General features: G+C 41.8%; 1 protein-coding gene across 2 annotated transcripts in view; it reads left to right on the top strand.

The window, feature by feature from the left end:
- Positions 1-4,153: 4,153 nt before the first annotated feature.
- Positions 4,154-21,554, top strand: part of GPAT3 (glycerol-3-phosphate acyltransferase 3) — a 62,676-nt gene continuing 45,275 nt past the window's right edge. The window contains exons 1-3 of one of the 2 annotated variants that reach the window (XM_005857377.2): positions 4,154-4,281; positions 5,032-5,321; positions 15,734-15,800. In XM_005857377.2, coding sequence (XP_005857439.1) covers positions 5,181-5,321; positions 15,734-15,800 — 208 coding nt within the window. In that variant the 5' untranslated portion in view covers positions 4,154-4,281; positions 5,032-5,180. The other variant, XM_005857376.2, reaches the window with a different exon arrangement.

The following is a 21,554-nucleotide window of genomic DNA, read 5'->3' as shown; positions in this document are numbered from 1 at the left end:
GAGAGAGAGCAATATATTGAAAACCTATTTGAAGAAATAATGACAGAAAACTTCCCCTACTTGGTGAAAGAAATAGACTTACAAGTCCAGGAAGTGCAGAGAACCCCAAACAAGAGGAATCCAAAGAGGACCACACCAAGACACATCATAATTAAAATGCCAAGAGCAAAAGACAAAGAGATAATCTTAAAAGCAGCAAGGGAAAAACAGTCAATTACCTACAAGGGAGTACTCATAAGATTGTCAGCTGATTTCTCAACAGAAACTATGTAGGCCAGAAGGGAGTGGCAAGAAATATTCGAAGTGATGAATAGCAAGAACCTACAACCAAGATTACTTTACCCAGCAAAGCTATCATTCAGAATTGAAGGTCAGATAAAGAGCTTCACAGATAAGGAAAAGCTAAAGGAGTTCATCACCACCAAACCAGTATTACATGAAATGCTGAAAGGTATCCTTTAAGAAGAGGAAGAAGAAGAAAAAGGTAAAGATACAAATTATGAACAACAAATACACATCTATCAACAAGTGAATCTAAAAATCAAGTGAATAAATAATCTGATGAACAGAATAAACTTGTGAATATAATAGAATCAGGGGCATAGAAAGAAAGTGGACTGACTATTTTCGGGGGGAAAGGGTGTGGGGGGGTGCGGGAAGAGACTGGACAAAAATCGTACACCTATGGATGAGGACAGTGGGGGGCGGTAAGGGCAGAGGGTGGAGTGGGAACTGGGTGGAGGGGAGCTATGGGGGGGGGGAAGGAACAACTGTAATAATCTGAACAATAAAGACTTAATTAAAATAAAAAAGTTTTAATTTCAGACCATCCATAAAATGGTGGAATGGTAATAATGTGGAATTTGGAGTCTTAGATTGACTCCAGCAGACACATAAATGTGAGCAATTGATTTAGTCCTTCTGTGTTTCAGCTTTCTCATCAGTAAAGTGGATTCTTTTTAGGGTCAAATGTGATTGTTTTAAACTGCTTTGTGAATGACAAAGCTCTGTGCAGAGAGCAGATGGCAGCCTGGTACAAGTGCAAAGCTCTCCATCTTTTTCTCGCCTGAAACACAGGACAGCCAAGATAAGCTCACTTTTGCAGTGAAGAGGGTGGGGGAAGAGAAGAAATTGTGGAAGCCCCTCTGCTCTCCTTCACTCATTTCACGTCTCTCCTCTCCTGCTCTCCTTTAGGCTCTTCACAGTAAACCTAGGTGGGATCCTCCTTGCCTTCCTGCAGTTAGAACTCTCTTCACTTACTGTATGGGGTTCCTAGGGGTGTCTTAACAAATGACCACAAACGTGGTGAATTAAAACCACAGGAATTTATTCTCTCACTTCTGAAGCCCAGTCTGAAATTGTTACAGGGAAACCCTCAGTTGGGCTTGGGCTGCCTGTTGCTGTGTCCAATAAAGAAGGCAGGGTTGAAACATATTAGGCGTTTATTGAGAAGGCTAGCCAACCAAGAAGACAGGGCGCTTACAAGCATCAAATCCTGTCTCACAGCAAGGTGCAGGGGACAGGATTTTATAGGGGAAGGGGCTAGGGTGAGGCTGGGAAGGAATGCAGCTACGTGCAGGCCTGGGGGTATTGTAATGAGTAATCAGGCGATGAGATAATGTTTTGACTCCTGGTGGGTAGTGTTATAGTAATCACTATGGTACTTAATGTTAGGACCTTAGAATGTAAGACTTAAAGCATGTAACCCTGTGTGGACTGTTATAGTAATGTTAGATATAGGAATGCTGTGTGGGACCCAGGAATGCACCCTCCTAGCTCTGCTTAGTACTGATAAACAACCTATCTGATGCTCAAAGCCTGTATACACCCATAGATTAACAGACACCGGGTGGATCCACATGTGGCAGCCGCTGATAACACACACCAACGAAGACCACGCCTCCAGAGGGGTATATAACCAGACAGCAGCGTGTTGCTCTCCAGTGCATAGCTCTCCTGTCGCCAGAGCGTGAGGACCTGTGTGTGCTCACGTCTAGGTTCCCAGTACGAAACTCTGCCCAATTAACTGTCGATCAACGAATGAGCCAGCAGCCAATGGCGCCGTCTACCCCTGTGTGTGTGTCAGCGAGCATCGCCGGGTGGATCCTTCCCAGCCTCTGAAACCCATCAGGAACTGGTAAATAAACCCCCTGTGTGCTTGCATCTAACCTGTTTGTCTGTGTGTAATTTCTCCGGCTCAGCTCAGATCTCGGTGCTGTCTCTGCGAACGTGTCTGACCAGAAGGTATTGGTGTAAGCCTCAAGCGGATGGTCCAGACCACCTGTGCATGTCCCACTTAGGAGCAGCACCCCCCGCACCTTGACATAGATGACGGGCCTTAAATATATAAAAATAGAAACTTATTTGGGACAGGTAGGTCTGGCCATGCTTTTCAGTTCTGTTTGCTGGATTCACAGCTGAGTCACCTCCTCAATCGCTTCGCACAGGCCTTGAAAAGGAAACTTTAAGAAAACTTTTATTATTACTGAAAGGGCGAGGGCTATGCCCTCCATCTTGCCCCAGGGTAAGTGCTCCATCTTACCTTGGCCACGTGCTTGGCAAGGAGCTTCTTCCCGGAAGTCTAAGCCTCTGCTAGCCACACCCAGGAACAAGACACCGACTTGCGCCTGGCCAATCGGCAAGGCCACAGCCCTTTCTCCTCCCCTTACTCCAACCCCCTATAAAACCCCTCTCCACACAGAGTTCTCTCTCTCTCTGCTTCCTGTCGCTGCGTCGGCAAGGTGGGGGAGCCGAGCTAGCTCGAATAAAGACTCTTATGCTTTTGCATCGGACTGGCTGGCTCCCTGATGTGGTTTCTTGGGGATCCTGAAATCTGGGCATAGCATTTACGTTTCAGATTAATTCAGGTGCTCTATCTTTTAGGTTATAGGTCCACCCCCCCCCCTATCAAAATCAAGGTGTCTGCTGAGTCATGCTCCCTCCAAGGACCCCAGGGTTCCTGGGCTTGGGCCTGCATTACTCTACTCACTGCCTCAGTCTTCACATGGCCTTCTGCCTGTCTTTTCCCGTTTCTTTATAGACACCATCTTAGATTTAGGGCCCTCCCTAATCCAGGATAATGAGATTTTTTATTTTCAGTATGTTACCTAACCAAAGTTTATAACCAATGCTTCAGAAGGCCAAAACTCAAAACGTCAAGAGTTTGGAGTAAGGAGAGATTTATTGATTGAGAAGGTGCCAACACAGATGGTGGGAGATCTAATGGTGCCTCAAATCCATCTTGCTCACTGGACTAGGTTAAGGGACTTTAAGGAGTTAGAGGGAACAGGTATACAGAAGTGCTGGTAGGGCAAGATTTAATTGGTGGATCTCAGAACTTGGCCATTTATGGTAAGGGGCACCAACTCCGGATCTTTCTAGATAATAGACCCTTGGCTTCTGAAAAGGTTTGGATGCTTAAGTTATGACCTGGTCCTTTGGTTCTATACTGTATGTGTTTGTGTTTGTGTGTGTGTGTGTGTGTGTGTGTGTGGGCAGGGAGGGGCACTTTGGTTTTCAAAGATTCCAGCAGTTGTGTTGTCCTTGTTTTCGTAAACTGGCAGACCACGTTTAATTTTGAGAAACCAAGTGCTTGGACGTCTTCATTCATAACTTGTTTTTTATGACCAAGTTATCATTTTTCCCCTTCTCAGTGGGAAAGGGGGTTTATGATAACTAACTGGTAGGAGGTGCAGAGGACAAACATTTACATTCTTGGCAATTTCCTCCTTGGCAATTCTCCTCCTTGGCCTCCTCCCTTCTGTTTCCCACTTCCTCCACGCCCTGAGGAAGGGCCATTTTCTCTACAGTATTTGCTATCAACAGTTTCCATTCAGTTTGCTGGCTCTCCTAGTTTTTTTCCAGTTTCAGTTAACACCGGTAAGAGACCATCAGTGATGGGCCGGAAAACCTGGGCAGCCGGATTTTCTTATCTACTGCACTCCCAGAATCCGGATTCTCATACTCAGTCTTAAAATCAGATCACCTCTCTAAGAAGCATGAAGTGAAGTAAATACCCACATCAGCGCTAGCAAGGCAGTAGTGCGGCGATAATATCCAGGAGGCGCTGTCAGCTTGGTGAAGGCTCGCCAGCTTGGCGTTTTTCTGCAGCTCTCAGTGCACTTGAGGGTTGCGTGAACAGTAAGGGAATCTGTGGTTGGATTCTTACCACAGGAAGAGAGCGAGCCTCAGCTGAAAGATTTCTGTGCCAGGGAGACAGCAGCTGAGTGTGTAGGCGACTCGCGGAGAGAGTTCTCACCCCGCCCTAGAAAGCTCAGCTCGGTAGGGGACGGAGGGGAAGGTGTGGGGGACCTGGGAGCGGGGTAAACGGAGCTCGCTGCGCTCTGAGCATTTCGCTCTCCCCGAAAATCCTTGCAAGAAGTTGTTGTGCGCCCACACAAACAAGACCTTCTCAAGCATCCCGGGCACGTAGTAGTTCGTTTGGGGGTGGTGGAGAGAATGCCAACATTTTGTAGGTGAAAATTCTGCTCCTGAAGGGATTCCCGCTGAGAGTGCTGGGGGAGGCGGGGCAAGGGGACGAAACGAGGACGCCCAGGAGACTGCGACGCTCTCGGAGCCGATCCAGCTTGGGTGCTCCGGGTTGGGTGGCGGAGGAGGTGGGGCCAGGGCGGCGCGCAGAAATAGGGCTTCGGGCGGCGGAGCGCCGCCAGCCACCAGTACAGTCTCCTGCCCGAAGCCAGTTCCCACCGAGGCTGGGGTGGTGCAGTGCGGGACGCTCGCAGGGATCCTTACTCCCCAAGGGCCTCGGTGAGTCACCCGCTGAGTTGTCGCGATCGCAACCCAGAGGAAATCAGGCACCGGGTGGGGCGTGTTCCGGGCGCTGCGGGGTCACCCCAGCTCGCCTCTCCTGGCTGGTGCCACCGGCTCTGCGTGCGCCGCGGTGGCTTCCTCGCTGGTCTGGGTCGCCAGCGGAGAAAGAGTTAACCGGCCACCGCAGGAGGAGCCCCAATAGGAAGGAAGGAAATTGCCATCGTTCTGAAAGTTTTTCCTTCCTCTCTTTTTCCCCTGCAGAGGTGAGTGCCGGGAGGCGGCGGCGCTGATTCTCCCGGGCCGGGCTCCGCGCCTCTGCTCCAGGAGCTGCCGCCCGAGTGCCTGGGGACAGGGACAGCCGTCGCGCTCGGACCTCCGCCGGGACCCCTTCCGAAAGGGTGCGCACAGCCATGGAGGGCGCAGAGCTGGTGGGGAAGATCCTTTTCACCTGGCTGACGCTGGTGCTCGGCCTCATCCTCCTGCCTTCGGCCTTCGGGGTGTCTCTGGGCATCTCCGAGATGTACATGAAGATCCTGGTGAAAACTTTAGAGGTGAGTGTCCCCGCACCTCGGAGGGCTTCAGGGAGAGTCTGGGGGTACGGACCGAGGGTAGAGCCCAGTTTAGGGGGGACCAGTTCTGAAGGCCAGTGGTCCGCAGGGTGTGCGTTTCGGTTTATCCTCTGCAGTAGCGCCCAGACAGCTTCTGCAGAGCTGGAGAGATCGGGGCTGGGACCCCTGGACCACTCTATTGTTCCTCTTCTTGGAGGCAGAACTACCCCACCCGGTGCTCCGTTATTATTATTTTTACGGACAGATTAGCAGTGCGGCCGCCTTTTCTATCATTCGCTTTCTTTCTATCCGTCACGCAGTGCGCTGTCGCTTCACTCTCCCAAGTTTTTACAACCCCTGGTTTCAGAGGTCCTTTCCTGTACTAAGGCGTCATGTTTGTGCTCAAGATAAGAAACCAATTGCTGAATGGTAGAAAAAAAAATCTGATAATATTTTAATGAAGTAATGGAAATTTTATCTAATTGGTGGCACTTGAAATGTCATTGAACGTGTGTCTTTGACCTCTGTCCTCCTTACATTCCTCTTTCCAAATCCTGCAAAGAAAGGGATGTGGTGCAGGCGGGCCCAGTGGGGAACGGCTGCAGCTTCATTGTATATGTGGCTTCATTCAATGACAAGGGCTCTCCTGCTCACTGTCTCAGCATCTACTCCCCAAAGCCTTGGAAGACAGGGGGGCACTTATCCCCCTTTTATACAGATAAGGAAACTGAGACTCAGTTCAGTAGTTTGAATGAAGTGGTCAGAACTAAGGAGAGGGTGTGTTTGCCTAGTGGTCAGGAGTACAGTCTTTGGGTACAGATTTTCTTAGATGTGATACCAAACTCCCAGCTCTGCTTCTTAATACCAGGCTTTAGGGAAGCCTCATTTTTCTCATCTATCCAACAGGAGGAACAATAACGCTGATTTCCATAGGCTTGTTTAAGTATGTTAAAATATGCCAAACATCTCAGATGGGTGCTGAGACATGTTATGTAAGTGTTTGCTGCTATTCAAAGAATAATAATATTATTTAGGGTCTAGTGTCCTCATTTCTCTAACTTTTAATGTGGGTTCTCATTTTTCTGTCCTTATTTCCTATCTCAGGATGAAACCCAGCCTGCATGGTGGCTCCTACATCTATCTATCTATCTATCCATCTATCTATCTATCTATCTATCTATCTATCCATCTATCTATCTATCATCTTTCTATCTATCATCTATCTACCTACATCTATCTATCTAAACCCCTTAACTAAGTGCCAGGCGGGTAGTTAATCACCTAGGAACAATCACGCTTAAACTACATAATCTTTATTTAGGATAATCTCCTTCAGTTACTTCCTTGTAGCTTAACAGAACAGTAGAGTAGTGACCTTGGAATGGAGATAACAAATGCCCTAACCTTTGGAATAGAATGGATAGGATTAAAATCAAATGGTATAAATATAGATGTAACAGGAGAATAAAGGGAGAACCTGGCTAGAGAACCTGGCTATGCTGATCAACTGAACGCTGTCTCCGTGTCCTTCATTCTTCGCCGACTCCATCCACACCTTTGGGAACTCTTGGACTGCTGGGGCTGGACCCCGGCATCTATCATCTATCATCTATCTATCTATCTATTTATCTATCTTATCTATCTTATCTTATCTATCATCTATCTATCTATCTATCTATCTATCTATCTATCTATCTATCTATCTATCTATCTATCATCTCCAATCTGCTGGTTTCATACCTGGAGATGGTTTGCTAATCTTTCACCTATTAATCTCCTGCAAATCTTTTCTATCTGCTGATAACAGGAGATTCTGTTATTTGTACGTGGGAGATATTTCTCAGTTGTTTTTTTTAAATCCTCACCAGAGAATATGCTTTTATTCATTAGAGAGAGAGAGAGAGAGAACAAGAACGCTATGAGAAGGAAACATCTATCAGTTGCCTCTGGCTATCAGTTGCCTCCCACATGGGCCCTGACCCTGATCAAACCAGCAATCTGGATATGTGCCCTGACCAGGAATCAAACCCGCCACCTTTGGTGTAGAGGACAACACTCCAACCAACCAAACCACACCACCCAGGGTTTTCTTACTGACTTCACACTCTGAACATGGTCACATCAAGCTGCCTCCTACTGTTTGACTTCTTCAGGATATTCTCCTTATAGCACAGGATCCTCTTCAGCTGGTGTTCACTCTTTCTCAGAACGCTGAAATAATTGAGCTGTTCTTCCATACAGCAATGTCTGTTGGACTTTATACCCAAGTAAGGATGGAGTGAGGGTAAATCGCACAGACTGGCTTCCAGGTGCCGACTCCTGTGTTTCTTGCTTTAGTACCATAATTCAAGGTACAGCTAAAGCTATGTCCTGGAGAGAGAACAGTAATTGCTGTCAGCCTGGCAAATAACTACTATACTTTGAAGAGATATCACCGGTCTAGGATATGGCCTTCAGTTTGGCAGCACCTTAAGTTTTCATTTTTGTCCATCTTGAGTTGAAGAGACTTTCAGAAATGGACTCTTTGTTCATCAAACTATCAAGAACAATTTCGAATTGTTGTGGGAGACCCATCACTTGGCTTGGAAACCAGGTAGAGGTGGCATAAGGAACCATCCTCTTTGTCAAGACTAAGTTATTAGGTCAGTGAGATGCTTGGCATATATGGAATTAGGATGGGGATTCATTGTGTGAGCCAACTCTGACTTGTTGGTTGTAGTTGCCTGGAGCATCTGTGTTAGGAAGAAGCTGGGCTTATCAGGAAAGAGTTGCGATCCCACAGTGATATCTGCTTTAGGCAAAGGGGATGAAAGTGGCAACCCAGCGCTCCCCATCCTCCCACTAGAACAGCAGTAGTTGTTTCAAAGACATTTCTGTTAGGCGGGGATTAGTATAGGGGATTACTTTTTCTGACTATAGGAATAGTTCCCTTAAAAATTGTACTTGTTGTTTAGTATTAGAACATCTTTGTTAGTGTTCAGTATTAGAACATCTTGAGTTCTGGGCAAATACCCTGGCTTTTTGTAGATTCCATTCAAGGTCCAGCCTTTCCTTATTATGTCTCCACATTATTCCTTAGTATGTTTGCAGCTGATTTGGTTGTTTCTTTTGCGTTCCTGTCCCAAGAACATTCTATGGGCTCTTTGATTGAAAGTTGAAAAATCTCAAGTTTCCCTGGTTACAACCTACATACTGTTTAAAAGGTCATTTAGTTTTGTACACTATATATTTACTTTTCTAAGTTTTATTGACAATGGATGGCTTTTTCATGACCATAAACTCAAATTCTGGAATTTTAAATGTGTGTGGGGTGCCTTCTGAATAGCTGATTGTAGTAACTGCTATTTGTCAAGGAACTGACCCAGCTCTTCTCTAACTCCTTCTTAGCTGCTTATCATTTCAGGTAATAATTTTTTATTGAGAACCTACTGCATGCTGCCTTGTGCATTGCTGAATATCTCTATACTAGTGGCCCAGGGCACGGATTTGTGCACATTGAAAGGAAATTAATTAGAAGAACGGCAGCTCGGCAGTAAACCAGATTCGGGGCCGACAGTGCCCCAGCAACAACATAACCCACTGCTGAAGGTGGAATCGAGCAGCCCCAGGAGGAATCGGGTTCCCTTCTTTCTGGTTCTGGGGCGCGTCACCTGAGAACTGCGGCTGCCAAGTCACCACAGTTCGGCAGCTTCTGCATTGAGCGTCTGCACCCTAATGGTCAGTGTCTGTCATATGTACTGGCTGGTCGGATGGTCGGACGGTCGCTTAGCCTTTTATATATATAGATGTGTGCATAAGCTCCTGATATGGCAAGCCACTTGAGGACAAGGCTTGAATTCTTAGTGATTCTCTAAACTACTGATTTTCAAGGGCTACATAATAATTTCTAAGGAATGTCACAATTATATTGGGAAAATTGTTTTAGGAATGTAAACTATGAAAAGTAAAATTTTGGCTGAGAAAATGGTGTGTAGAGAGTGACCCATCTGGATGGTGGGGTGTATGTATCTGAATCTCTAGAAGGGTGTGTGAAGTTTTCATGTTTATCAGAGAGGAACATGGATTAAAGGTTGAAAAATGCTATTGTCAACGAGGAAAGTTAATTGTAAGGTTAATGATAGAGGTGAAAAGGTTAAAAAGTTGCAATTCATTGGCCTAAGATTAGAGGGGAATAAAGAATGGGAAGAGTATTTACTAGAGGCCTGATGCACAAAATTCTTGCAAGAATAGGCCTTCTTTCCCCTGGTTGCCAGCACCAGCTTCCCTCTGGCACCTGGGACCTGGGCTTCCCTCACAGCCCCGGCTCCATCCAGATGATGGTCTGGAAGGATATCTGGTCTAATTAGCATATTACACTTTTATTATTATAGAATAGATTTTTAAAATTTTATTTGTTTCTTTTTTTAATTCCCCCTCAATTTTTGAGGAATAAGATGGAAGCATGAACAAGTTCTTTGAAATTTCTGGCCTTGTAACCTTGGACAGGTTACCTAACCATCTCAACCTTAGTTTCTACTTGTGTATATAGGAATATGCCTCTAAGAGTTATTGTGCAGATTCTATGAGGAGAGGTGAATAAAAGCACTTGATGCATAGTAGGTGCTCAATTCTTGGAGTTTGAATTAAAAAACTCTTTGGTCTTTTTTGTTTTGTTTTCTTCTATGTGGCTAAATTTTAACCTACCTTCAGATCTTTGATAGGTTAGCATATATGCTCAGAGCAGATAATTCCTGCCTTTTATTTTAATTCTCATTCTTTCCCTTTACCCTCTTTTCTGTCCACCAATTAGTTTCCATCATTTTAAAAAGGCATGTGATGTGGTGGTCATTGGATAGATTATCTATCTATTTATTTATTTATTTGCTTATTTCTTTATTGTTAGTATTACAGATGTTCCCCATCTCGTTCCTCCCTCCACCCAACCCCTGCCCCACCCAGGCCTTCACCATACTCTTATCTCTGTCCATTGGCTATGCATATATGTGTATATGTTCTTTGGTTAATCTCTTCCCATCACCCCTCCCCTCTGAGATCTGACACTCTGTCCCATGTAACCATGTCTCTGGACCTATTTTGTTCATGTTTATATTGTTCATTAGATTCTACATATAAGTGAGATCATGTGGCATTTGTCTTTCTCTGTCAGACTTATTTCACTTAGCATAATAATATCCAGGTCCTTGCTGTCAAAAGGGTAAGAGATTCTTCTTTTTTATGGCCATGTAGTATTCCATTGTATAAATGTACCACAGCTTTTTTATGCACTCATCTGCTAATGGGCACTTGGGCTGTTTCCAGATCTTAGCTATGGTAAATAATACTGCTATGAACATAGGGATGCAGATATTCTTTCTGATTGGTGTTTCAGATAAGGATTCTTAGGCTATATTTCCAGAAGTGGGATTACTGGGTCAAATGGCAGCCCCATTTTTAATTTTTTAAGAAAACTCAATGTTTTCCACAGTGGCTGCACCAATCAGTATTCCCACCAGCAGTGTACTAGGGTTCCCTTTTCTCCACATCCTCTCCAGCACTTGTCATTTGTTGATTTGTTGATGTAGCTATTATGACAGGTATGAGGTGATACCTCATTGTTGTTTTCATTTGAATCTCTCTGGTGATCAGTGACTTTGAGCATTTTTTCATATGTCTCTCGGCCTTCTGTATGTCCAAGAATCACTTTGGAGAAGTGTCTATTTAGGTCCTTTGCCCACTTTTTAATTTGATTGTCTTCCTGGTGTTGAGTTGTATACTTTCTTTATATATTTTGGAAATTAACTGCTTAGCAGATGTATCATTGGCTAATATGTTTTCCCATTCAATGGGTTCCCTTTTATTGTTTTGATGGTTTCTTTTGCTGTGCAGAAGCTTTTTAGTTTGATGTAGTCCCACTTGTTTGTTTTTTCCTTTGTTTCTCTTGCTGTAGGAGACGTATCTGAAAATTCTGCTGCATGAGATGTCTGAGATTTTACTGCCTAGTGTTCTTCTAGGATTTTTTATGGTTTCACAACTTACATTTAAGTCTTTTATTCATTTTGACTTTATTCTTGTGTATGGTGTAAGTTGGTGGTCTAGTTTCATTTTTTTTGCATGTACCTGTCCAATTTTCCCAACACCATTTATTGAAGAGACTGTCTTGACTCCATTGTATGCTCTTGCCTCCTTTGTCGAATATTAATTGAGAGTAATGGCTTGGGTCGATTTCTGGGGTCTCTGTTCTGTTCCATTGATCCATATGTCTGTTCTTGGGCCAGTACCAGGCTGTTTTGATTACAATGTCCATGTAGTATAGTTTGATATATGTATAGTTTGTGTAGTTTGATATCTGGGATTGTGATCCTCCAACTTTGTTCTTCTTTTTCAAGATTGCTGAGGCTATTCACGGTCTTATTTAGTTCCATATAAAGTTTTGAAACATTTGTTTTAGATCTGTGAAATATGCATTTGGTGTTTTAATAGGGATTACTTTGGCTATATTTGAACATTTTAATTATATTAATTTTTTCAATCCATGAACATGGAATATTCTTCCATTTCTTTATGTCTTCCTCTATTTCTTTTTTTAAATGTCCTATAGTTTTCCGAATACAGGTCTTTTTCCTCCTTGGTTCAGTTTATTCCTAGATATTTTATTTTTTTCGTTGCAATGGTAAATGGGATTCTTTTTTAAAATTTCTCTTTCTGAGAGTTCATTATTAGTGTTTAGAAATGCCATCAATTACTGGATGTTAATTTTGTATCCTGCTACTTTGTTAAATTTAGCAGTATTTGGGTGAAGTCTTTTTTTTCTTTTTAATACCTGATTGGGACTCGAACCTGCCACCCTTTGGTGTATGGGGTGATGCTCCATCCAACTGAACCACATGGCTAGGGTTTTGGCACAGTGTTTAGAGTTTTCTATGTATAATATCATGTCATCTGCAAATAGAGTTTAACCTCCTCCTTTCCAAATTGAATGCCTTTAATTTTTTCTTGTTTAATTGCTGTGGCTAAGACTTCCAGTGCTATGCTGAATAAGAGTGTCTTGTTCCTGATCTTAAGGGGAACACTTTTAGTTTTTGCCCATTGAGTATAATGTTGGCTCTAGGTTTGTCATATTTGGCCTTTATTATGTTGAGGTATGATCCCTCTATTCCCGCTTTACTGAGAGTTTTTATCAAAAAAGAGTGCTGGATTTTGTCAAATGCTTTTTCTGTACCTATTGATATGATCATGTGATTTTTATCCTTCATTTTGCTTATGTGATGTATCATGTTTATTGATTTGTGAATATTGTACCAGCTTTGCATCCCTGGACAGATAGATTATTTTTTTCAATCTTTATAACAATGCTTGGTAATTGTCCCAGGTTTAGTGATGATGATAATGAGGCCCCAAGAGGTTAAAGTATTTTGTCTGAGATGGTGACAGCCTGGAAGTGGCAGAACTGCGATTCATATGCTTGTATGTCTGACTGCAGAGCAGGCACATTTTCACATTCACTGGAGAAGAAGCCCAAAGAAGAAAATGGTTTTCCAGTATAAATTCCCTGTTACATTAAATAACTTGTCCCACCTTAAAGTTTGCTAGTCTTGAACACTATAATTGCATTTGGTAGGACAGGCCTTTGGTGTTACCATTTCAGGAGATGTTATGTGTTCTGAACCTTGTCTGGTGACAGAACATGGAACTCTTTGTAGCAAATCATACTATTTAAGCAATGCTCTGTGTTAGTTTGCTAGGGTTGCCATAGCAAAGTACCACAGACTGGGTGACTTAAACAACAGAAATTTATTTCTTCCCCGTTATGAAGGCTGGAAGTCCAAGATCAAGGTGTTGGCAGGGTGCTTTCTTCTGAGGCCTGTCTCCTTGTCTTGCAGATGGCTGCCTTTTGCTGTGTCCTCACATGGCCCTTCTTCTGTGTGTGTGCATCCCTGGTATCTCCTTGTTTGGCCAAATTTTCTCATTTTATAAGGACAACGGGCAGATTGTATTAGGGTCCACCCTAAAGACCTCACTTTAACATAATCACCTTTTTAAAGGTGATATGTCCAAATACAGTTACATTCTGATGTACTGGAGGTTAGGGCTTTAACATATGAATTTGGGGGGGAACACACAAGTTAGTCTATAACAACCACAAAATATAAATATTTTCCATCAGATGAGCATGAAATAATTGTCCTAGTTGAAGGTAATTACTATTGATATAAAATATAAAATCAGATGCCTACCATAAAAGAAAACTGAGCTCGAAGACTGATAATGATTGTTTACAATATTTTGTTTTTATCATATTTGTGGTCTACTTACAATGATAATAGGTATAAAGCTTTAAAGTGAAAAACTATAGAGCCCTGGCCAGATAGGTCAGTTGATTAGAGCGTCATCCTTATGTGCTAAGGCTGTGGGTTTGATCCCAGGTCAGGGCACATACAAGAATCAACCAGTGAATGCATAAATAAGTGGAACAACAAATTGATGTTCTTCCCCCCCCTTCTCTAAAAATCAATAAGTAAAAAATTAAAAAGTAAAAACATAGGAATAAATCTTTACCTCTATTGAGAAAACGTGGGAGGTCTAGAGTTTAAGTTTTCAAGGAAGAGAAAAAGATGTAACCAGATTAAGACTGAGTCTTATTATAATTTGTGATTTGACATTTGAAGCCTGGAAGATTAGCCTCTATTTATAGGCTGTACTCTAAGCACAAATGGCATGTTCCTACTTGGCTCTTTGGAATGTTGTGCAGGGGTCCTGATGTAGTCAGATCATGCCTTACTCTTTGACCTTCATGTACATATTTTAGGTTATTTATTTTCTATCAGTTTATTTTCTTATTTATTTGAAATTTTATTTTCATCTCTCTGAATTATCCCTCTGAGCTTATCAATAATTGATATGTCTTGCCGTATTTAATAAATTCTTTTTGTTCCTCGAAGGTGCTTAAGTTCTAATTATAATTATTACAATGCATTTCACCTCTCCCTCCTTGGCTCTCCTCCCCCCCCCCCCCCCCCAAATCAGTCAATTTAGCCAGTGTTAACTTCTGGAATTGTAATAATCTAAATAATATTTTAATGGCTCCTTTTCTAAACTAGAAAAAATAACCATTGTGATTTTCTTGAATGCTGTCAACAAGGTTAACTTGTAGTTGTAGTTGTTTTTTTTTTAAAGCACATTCAAAAACCCCCACAATTTTTATTGATTTTAGAGAGAGGAAGGGAAAGATAGAAACATCAATCGACTGGGGATTGAACCTGCAACCTGGCTATGTGTCCTGATCCTGACCAGAAATCGAACTCGCCACCTTTTGGTGCACAGGATGATGCTCCAATCAACTGAACCACACTGGCCAGGGCCAATTTGTAGTTTTTGAACTATGATGTTAATGGTAGATGATGTTGAAAATGCATTAAAAAAAGTGTAAGAAAAAAATAGCAAGTCACATCTTGGTATATTTCTTTACACTCCTATGTACATTCAAAGCAAAATGGGAGTTGATTTTTCCTGTTCTTAACTTCTCTCAAACCCCTGGTTACTCCTAATTCTAACATTTTCCCTATGTATCTTAAAACATAAGTGACCATCTGGGCATATGATTTCTTTAGTTACCGACTTCACTGATTGTTTTCCAGCTTTCCAAGTCTCACTCTGTCTTCCTTTTCAAGCTTATCGTTGATGCAGGCAATTAGGCTTGAGTGCATCTCACCCTTAAATGCCTAATTTACTATGAAAATAATAGCTATTCTTTGGGCCCTGATTTTTTACATGTGTTAATTTCATCTAATCCTCATAGCAAATCCTATGGGATAGGAACTATTATCTTCACTTTCCATATGAAGAGACTGAGGCCTAGAAGGATTAAGTAGCTTGAAACTCAGGTAGTCTTTTTTTTTTTTAAATTAATTACATTTTTATTGATTTTTTAGAGAGAGAGAGAGAGAGGAACTTTGATGTGAGAGAGAAACATTGATCAGTTGTCTACTGTACCCACCTGGGGACCAAACCTGCAACCTGGGCATGTGCCCTAACCAGAAATTTAACTGGTGACTTTTTGGTGACTGGACGATGCTCAAACAACTGAGCTACATTGGTCAGGGCAAACCCTGGTAGTCTTAAGGCTATAACCTGCGTCCTTGCCCAACATGCTTCACCACCTTTTCAAGGAGTAATTTATTGTGGTACCAGATTGTGTGTGAGTGATTTAAATGGGGTAAATGTGATCTGTTCCTCCTATCATTAAGGCATTATCAGAACTAATACAAGAGTATACCTGGGACTTGGAATAGTGCTACATCAGAGATTCAATGGGGGATCTCTTTAATTCAAGTAACACCAAGTCTTACTGTTTAATTACACTTCTGAATAAGCATGATTAAGTATGCTATACTGTGTCTATGGAACAGTTTAAATTAATGCTTCTTGTTTTTGAACAGTGGGCCACGTTACGAATTGAAAAAGGAGTCCCAAAGGAGTCAGTTCTTAAAAACTCAGCTTCTGTTGGTGAGTCTTTCTTTTCACTTTGATGGCTAAAATATCCAATATATGACGATATAAAATGTCCCATTTACATCTACTCAATTTGAACTTGTAATATGCATAGAGTAGTGCATTCTGTAGGATTGTTCATGATTCTTTTCAAAATAGTAGCTGCTTAAGTGTTGAATGAGTTGTTACTGTAAAGGAGGTAACGTTTGCTAGTTTACCTGTGTGTTCTTACAGGGTATTTGTAAAGGCATGCATTTAAAGGTGGTTGTTCATGGTTTTAAAGATGTAGTCAATGGCTTAAAAAAAAAAGTAATTGGACTAAACTGGGAATTAAACCTATTTTTGAGGTTTTATTAACACTATTCTAATTATGTGGCTTTCAAAGTATTCTGTTCCTCAGAATACTCTTTCCTGCTAAAAGCTAATTGATGATACATGGAAAAAAAACCCAAAAAACAAGAATCTCTTCTGTGAAATCAGCTTGGGAATCACCACATACTACACCTTCCTGTTGGAGAGTAGTGTCGTACAGTAACAAAGGCTCAGAAAAGTCCTGCAAGTAATGAAACTTGTTTAATTTTTGTTAGAAGTGAATTAACAAATCAACTGATTTAACCAGTCCCTGCTTCTGTCCCCAAGAAAACTGTTTACAAGAATTTTAAGAATTATTTAAGACAGTAGGTTCATAGGGGAGTAGAATTCTATGGGAGTAGTGGCTACAAATTAGTAAGAAATGAATCACTAGAGTTAATTAAAAGATTAAGTCTTTATGCATTTTTTCAAAAATAATTGTTGAAACAATTTTGTGCCCATCTAATTTGGGATTAAAGAAGGTCAAAATATTAAACAATTTATTAGAAGGAGTTTATCTTCTGGAGGCTTGTCTAAGAGGAGTTGTAGAAATTTTATTAAAAAAATAACTTATTTGAATGAAAGCATCTGTCTATTTCTGTATAATTTATTGTTATGTTCAAATGAGTGAAGCAACTAGTAGTTTTGTGATGTCTACTTAAATACCAAAGTATTATATTTATATAATATAAGAAAATATTTATACTAAGATTGGATATCCTCTTTGTAGTGCCAGATACCTTTCTCTCAGAGCAGATCTACTAATTTTTTGTTTTTCTGGGTTGGGTACATTTTTCATTTGTGTCCTGATGTTTTAAGGAGAGGACAAACTTTATTGCTGGTTTTCTGTTGTCTTTGGTGAGAATTTGGGCTTTCATTGATCTTGAGTGACTGTTTATGGGGCCCTATGTATTGAGGTGGTGGCAGTGGTGGTTCATCTCTTGGGTTATGAATTTAAAAGGGCACAAGGTGTTTCAATTTGGTAGTTCAGAGGCTCAAAAAATCACTAGGTGAGGGTGGCCAGTAGCCTTGGTCTAGTTTCTTTAGCCTATATGAAAGTGAATACTTTCACATGTTGGATTTTTGTTGTTGTTATGCATCTGTATTTTCTATTTTTGGTCTTTATTTTTCCCAAGGTACCTCCAGGAAAGAGTGGAAGTGGGAGTGAAAGAGTGGCAGTTGTTCAGGGGATCCTTCTAGAATTACTTGGGGATCCAAAGGTGATTAAGGCATGGTTCCTGTGGGGAGACAGGCATCCAAGAGGCCACTGTGATAAATGCTAAAACAGGTGCATCAGCAAAGGACAATGTGAGATCTGATTTAGGCTCTGACATGTGCAGCTTTCATCTCTGTTAATCCCACAACTGTTCATGGTATGCAGCTCTGCTCCCATCCTGACTTACTTCCTGCTTAGGTAGCTCTGTTCCAGGGTGTGTACATCCTGGTGTTTGGAGTCAGCCTGATTATTTCAATCCTAGATGACTGGTGGAGGGTGATGAAACACACAGCACTGGCCTGGCTGGTGCAATCTTCTGCCTTCGGAGCATCATGTCTCTGTACTGCAGCCAACAACCGCACAAGGCTGAGATGAGCCGGTTAAAGTTTAGGCCAGGGTCACAGGCAGACCAAGGCTCTCTCCCAGGAGTGAGGGAGCAATTTTGAGGTGTCTATCTATGATACTGCGCCAGTGATAGCTTTGTGCAACTGAGAAGAGATGAACTAAACGGGGAAATAGTTATATGTATTTTCTGCACCAACAAATTCCTTCTGCTGATCTTTTACTTGGTGAAGCACATTTTTGGAAACACTTAAGGCAGTGGTTCTCAACCTGTGGGTCACGACCCCTTTGGAGGTCGAACGACCCTTTCACAGGGGTCGCCTAAGACCATTGGAAAACACATATATAATTACATATTGTTTTTGTGATTAATCACTATGCTTTAATTATGTTCAATTTGTAACAATGAAATTGGGGTCAGCATAACATGAGGAACTGTATTAAAGGGTCGCGCCATTAGGAAGGTTGAGAACCACTGACTTAAGGTCTCCCTCCCCTTGCATTATATTTCATCTGCGCTTTTATTGAATAAGTCAACTGAAAAGTGAACCTATGGAAATGTTATTTGATTAAATAATCCTCTCTGTCTTTAGCCATATTCTATTGTGTCTTCTATTATAACTTTCTAAGTTATTAAACTTCAGATACGATGGTAAGATCTCTTTAAGAATATTATTACACCTTCCTCTTCTAGGTTTAGGACTTTTCCTCATTGTTGATACAAGGATGAGGTTCAATGTTTTTACTCCCTTCAAGTAACAGTCAGCTCTGGTAGGGAATATAGATTTATCCTCTATCCTAATTTTTGTTCTCAGAGAGCTGATGTGCTAGAAGGCTAACATGAGAGAAAGTTCCTTTGCTTCCTTGCATCAGCTGAGCTTTCATCACTTCAGCCAAAAGACAGATGTATCTCTTCAGACCCTGAGACATGGTCTGACAGAGATTTTAGCAACTTTTATTTTACTCTGTTGTGAACAGTGCCAGGGACCATTTGACTTTGAATAGCCACAAGCCTCACTCTTTGGGTACCTGCCTGATTTCCAGGACTTACGCTATCAAACTTGAAACAGTTAGTAGTTTTGATTGTACTTGTGTTGAAGGCAGTGGGAATGGCACTGGGTGTTAGATCCATGGGGTCAGACCAGCCCTGAGTTCAGCAACCTTGGGACTTGGTTTCTGGCCAGGAAAGAATTCAGAGCCAAGATCCAAACTATAAGAGAACATTTATTTATAAATCACAGGTGTAGAAAAAGTAATTCCTAGAAGTGGCTTAGGAAACAAGTTATAGAGGTAAAGGAAGGGTCTTTGGAGCTTGGGAGTGAGGAAGCTAATGGTAAAGTGCTTGTGGGGAGGGGGCAGGAGAAAGGAAAAGAAAGGGTGTGGGTGGGCTCGCAGGAGGGAGAGTGCACTGGGTCCTCTGTCCTAAGGGTTTTAAGGGTGGAGATTTGCGTGGAGGTCGCTGGGGGAGATCTTAATATTCAGCAGCTTTCCAGGTGTGTCCTTTCAGGGTCTGGGTCTCCACTGATTGATTGCTTGGCGCCAGGGCAGGGGGTCATTATTCAATGCAGCTGGTCCTGAGGGCAGCTGTGGCTGGTTTTGTTGCTCTTTTGGGCCTGGTGCTGAAATACTACTGAGACCTAGATGTTATTTCTAAGGAAAGGTCAGGCCTGGGGTCCAAACCTCAAGACCAGCTATATGCTAGGGGGGAGGAAAAGTCATCCTGGGTTGTCCCACCCTACAACCCCATAATTGTCCGTTGCTAGGCACCTGGGGCTTTTCACCCTGGTGACCTTCTGTACCTGGTCCATCGTCCTTGCTCTGCTCATGTCTGTCTAGCTGCCTACCACACTTGTAATGAATGTAATTAATGATGTCCTTTTCATGCTCAAGATTAATTCCACTATAATTACATTATGACACTAGGACATTTTGAATGATCACCAACCAAAAGTCGACAGTCAGGAATCAAGGCCTCTCTTTGCCCTTGCCTGGGGTTGTATGAGTCACAAACAATACAAATAAATGGGGCCTGTGGCTTAGTCATTTTGGCAGTGTTCTCTGGAATGTGTTGCTGGTCTGACTCAGCGCTGTGGGCAGTGAGAAATGCATGCCACCTCCTCAGGTCCTCCACTGTACCCTACTCCAGCAGGCACCGCACCCTAAAGATTTTGGGTCATGTGACCTACTGTTAATTAAGCCCCTATGCTACATTTCTGTCTGCTCTGTATCTATTGTCCCCGAGTCCCTGCTTTTCCCCCACCCAAGCACACACAAAGGAGAAAATGCTATGGTGAAACTTCTGAAGTTATACCTATTCAGAGAGAAAGCAGGGTGCCTAACATTTCCCTCTGCAGTAATTTTATTTTTGAAATTCTTTCTGTGAGACTTGACTCACAATATTGATACCTGTATAACATTGGTTACACTGACATTAATCAAATCTTTTGAATTCACACAAAATGTGGGATAATAGTTTGTGACAGACATTTGAGGAATATAATTTTTATACTCAGTGTAGTCTTGGGCAGGCCATTTAAAAACTGTATTTTTATTAATTTTAGAGAAGAAGGAAGAGGGAGAGAAATTAGAAACATCAACGATGAGAGAGAATCATTGATCAGCTATCTCTTGCATGCCCCCTACTGGGGATCAAGCCCTGAAAAAACAGGGTTATTTCACTTTTAAAATATTGGAACTTGTCTAACTACCCGAGAGAGATAAATAATCCGGTTATGAGATGGAAAGGTTAGAGGTTGAGATTTTCTTTATCATGGCCAATTGTCTAACCCTGCTTTTACCAGTCTGCCTCTTAGCAATTCTTACTCCTGATGATGGTCATGATGATGATAACAATTTTCAAACATACATCAAAACAGAGAATAGTATAATGAACTCAAAGGTTGTCAAGATTTTGCCACACTTGATTCATCTATCACTTCTTATTTTCTGCTGAAGGATTCAATGCAGATATGTCTTTCCATGGATTTTTTAAAAAAAGGACTTTAAAAATAACAACAATGCTATTATCCCTTCAACAAACTGAATGGTTTCATAATATCATCTAATACACAGCCTATATATAAATTTTCCTAAAAGTTTCAAAGTGTTTATAATCAAAGTGTTTTGTTTGAATCAAGATTCAGTCATGGTCCACAAATATGTTTGTTTGTTTATTTATTGACACTGTTCTATTGGACATATGGAGTATGGTTTTTGTTCTCAGAATAAAAATTACTTAATAGAAAGTAGATGATTCTGGAAAAATTTACAAACATACCATACCTTTTTATCCTTACATCTCAATATAACTCTGTAGAAGACAAAGATTTGATTATTTTGCTTGTTTGTTTGAAAGCCACAAGATTAGTCATCTATATTTCTAAGTACAATATCATGAAAACTTAGTTCAGCCACTTTGAAGAATAATTTGGCAATTTGTAGCAAAGTTGAAGACCTGTCTACACTAATAAAAGACAAAGATGCTAATTGACCGTACCTTCGCTATGCCCAAGCCACACCCACCAGCCAATCAGAGTGACTATATGCAAATTAACCCAACTAAGATGGCGGCCGGCAACCACGGAGCTGGAGCAAGCGGAAGGCTTGGTTGCCTGGGTGATAGAGGAAGCCAAGCTTCCTGCCTGTGCTGAGCTGGCTGTGGCCTCTGCTCATGGCAACAAAGTTTCAATTATAGAAGATAAATAAATCTCAGATACCTGCTTCCAGCTAGCCTCCACTGGGAACTTGGTTGGCTGGGGGTTGTGGCCAGCCTGCAAACAGCCATCAGCCCCTCACCCAGGCTGGCCAGGCACTCCTATATAATAAAAGCATAATATGCAAATTGACCCTAACAGCAGAAC

This window comes from Myotis brandtii, unplaced genomic scaffold (genome assembly GCF_000412655.1).
Source record: "Myotis brandtii unplaced genomic scaffold, ASM41265v1 scaffold111, whole genome shotgun sequence".
NCBI lineage: Eukaryota > Metazoa > Chordata > Mammalia > Chiroptera > Vespertilionidae > Myotis > Myotis brandtii.
The sequence above is the reverse complement of the archived record's forward strand: the minus strand, read 5'-3'. Positions and strand labels throughout refer to the sequence as shown.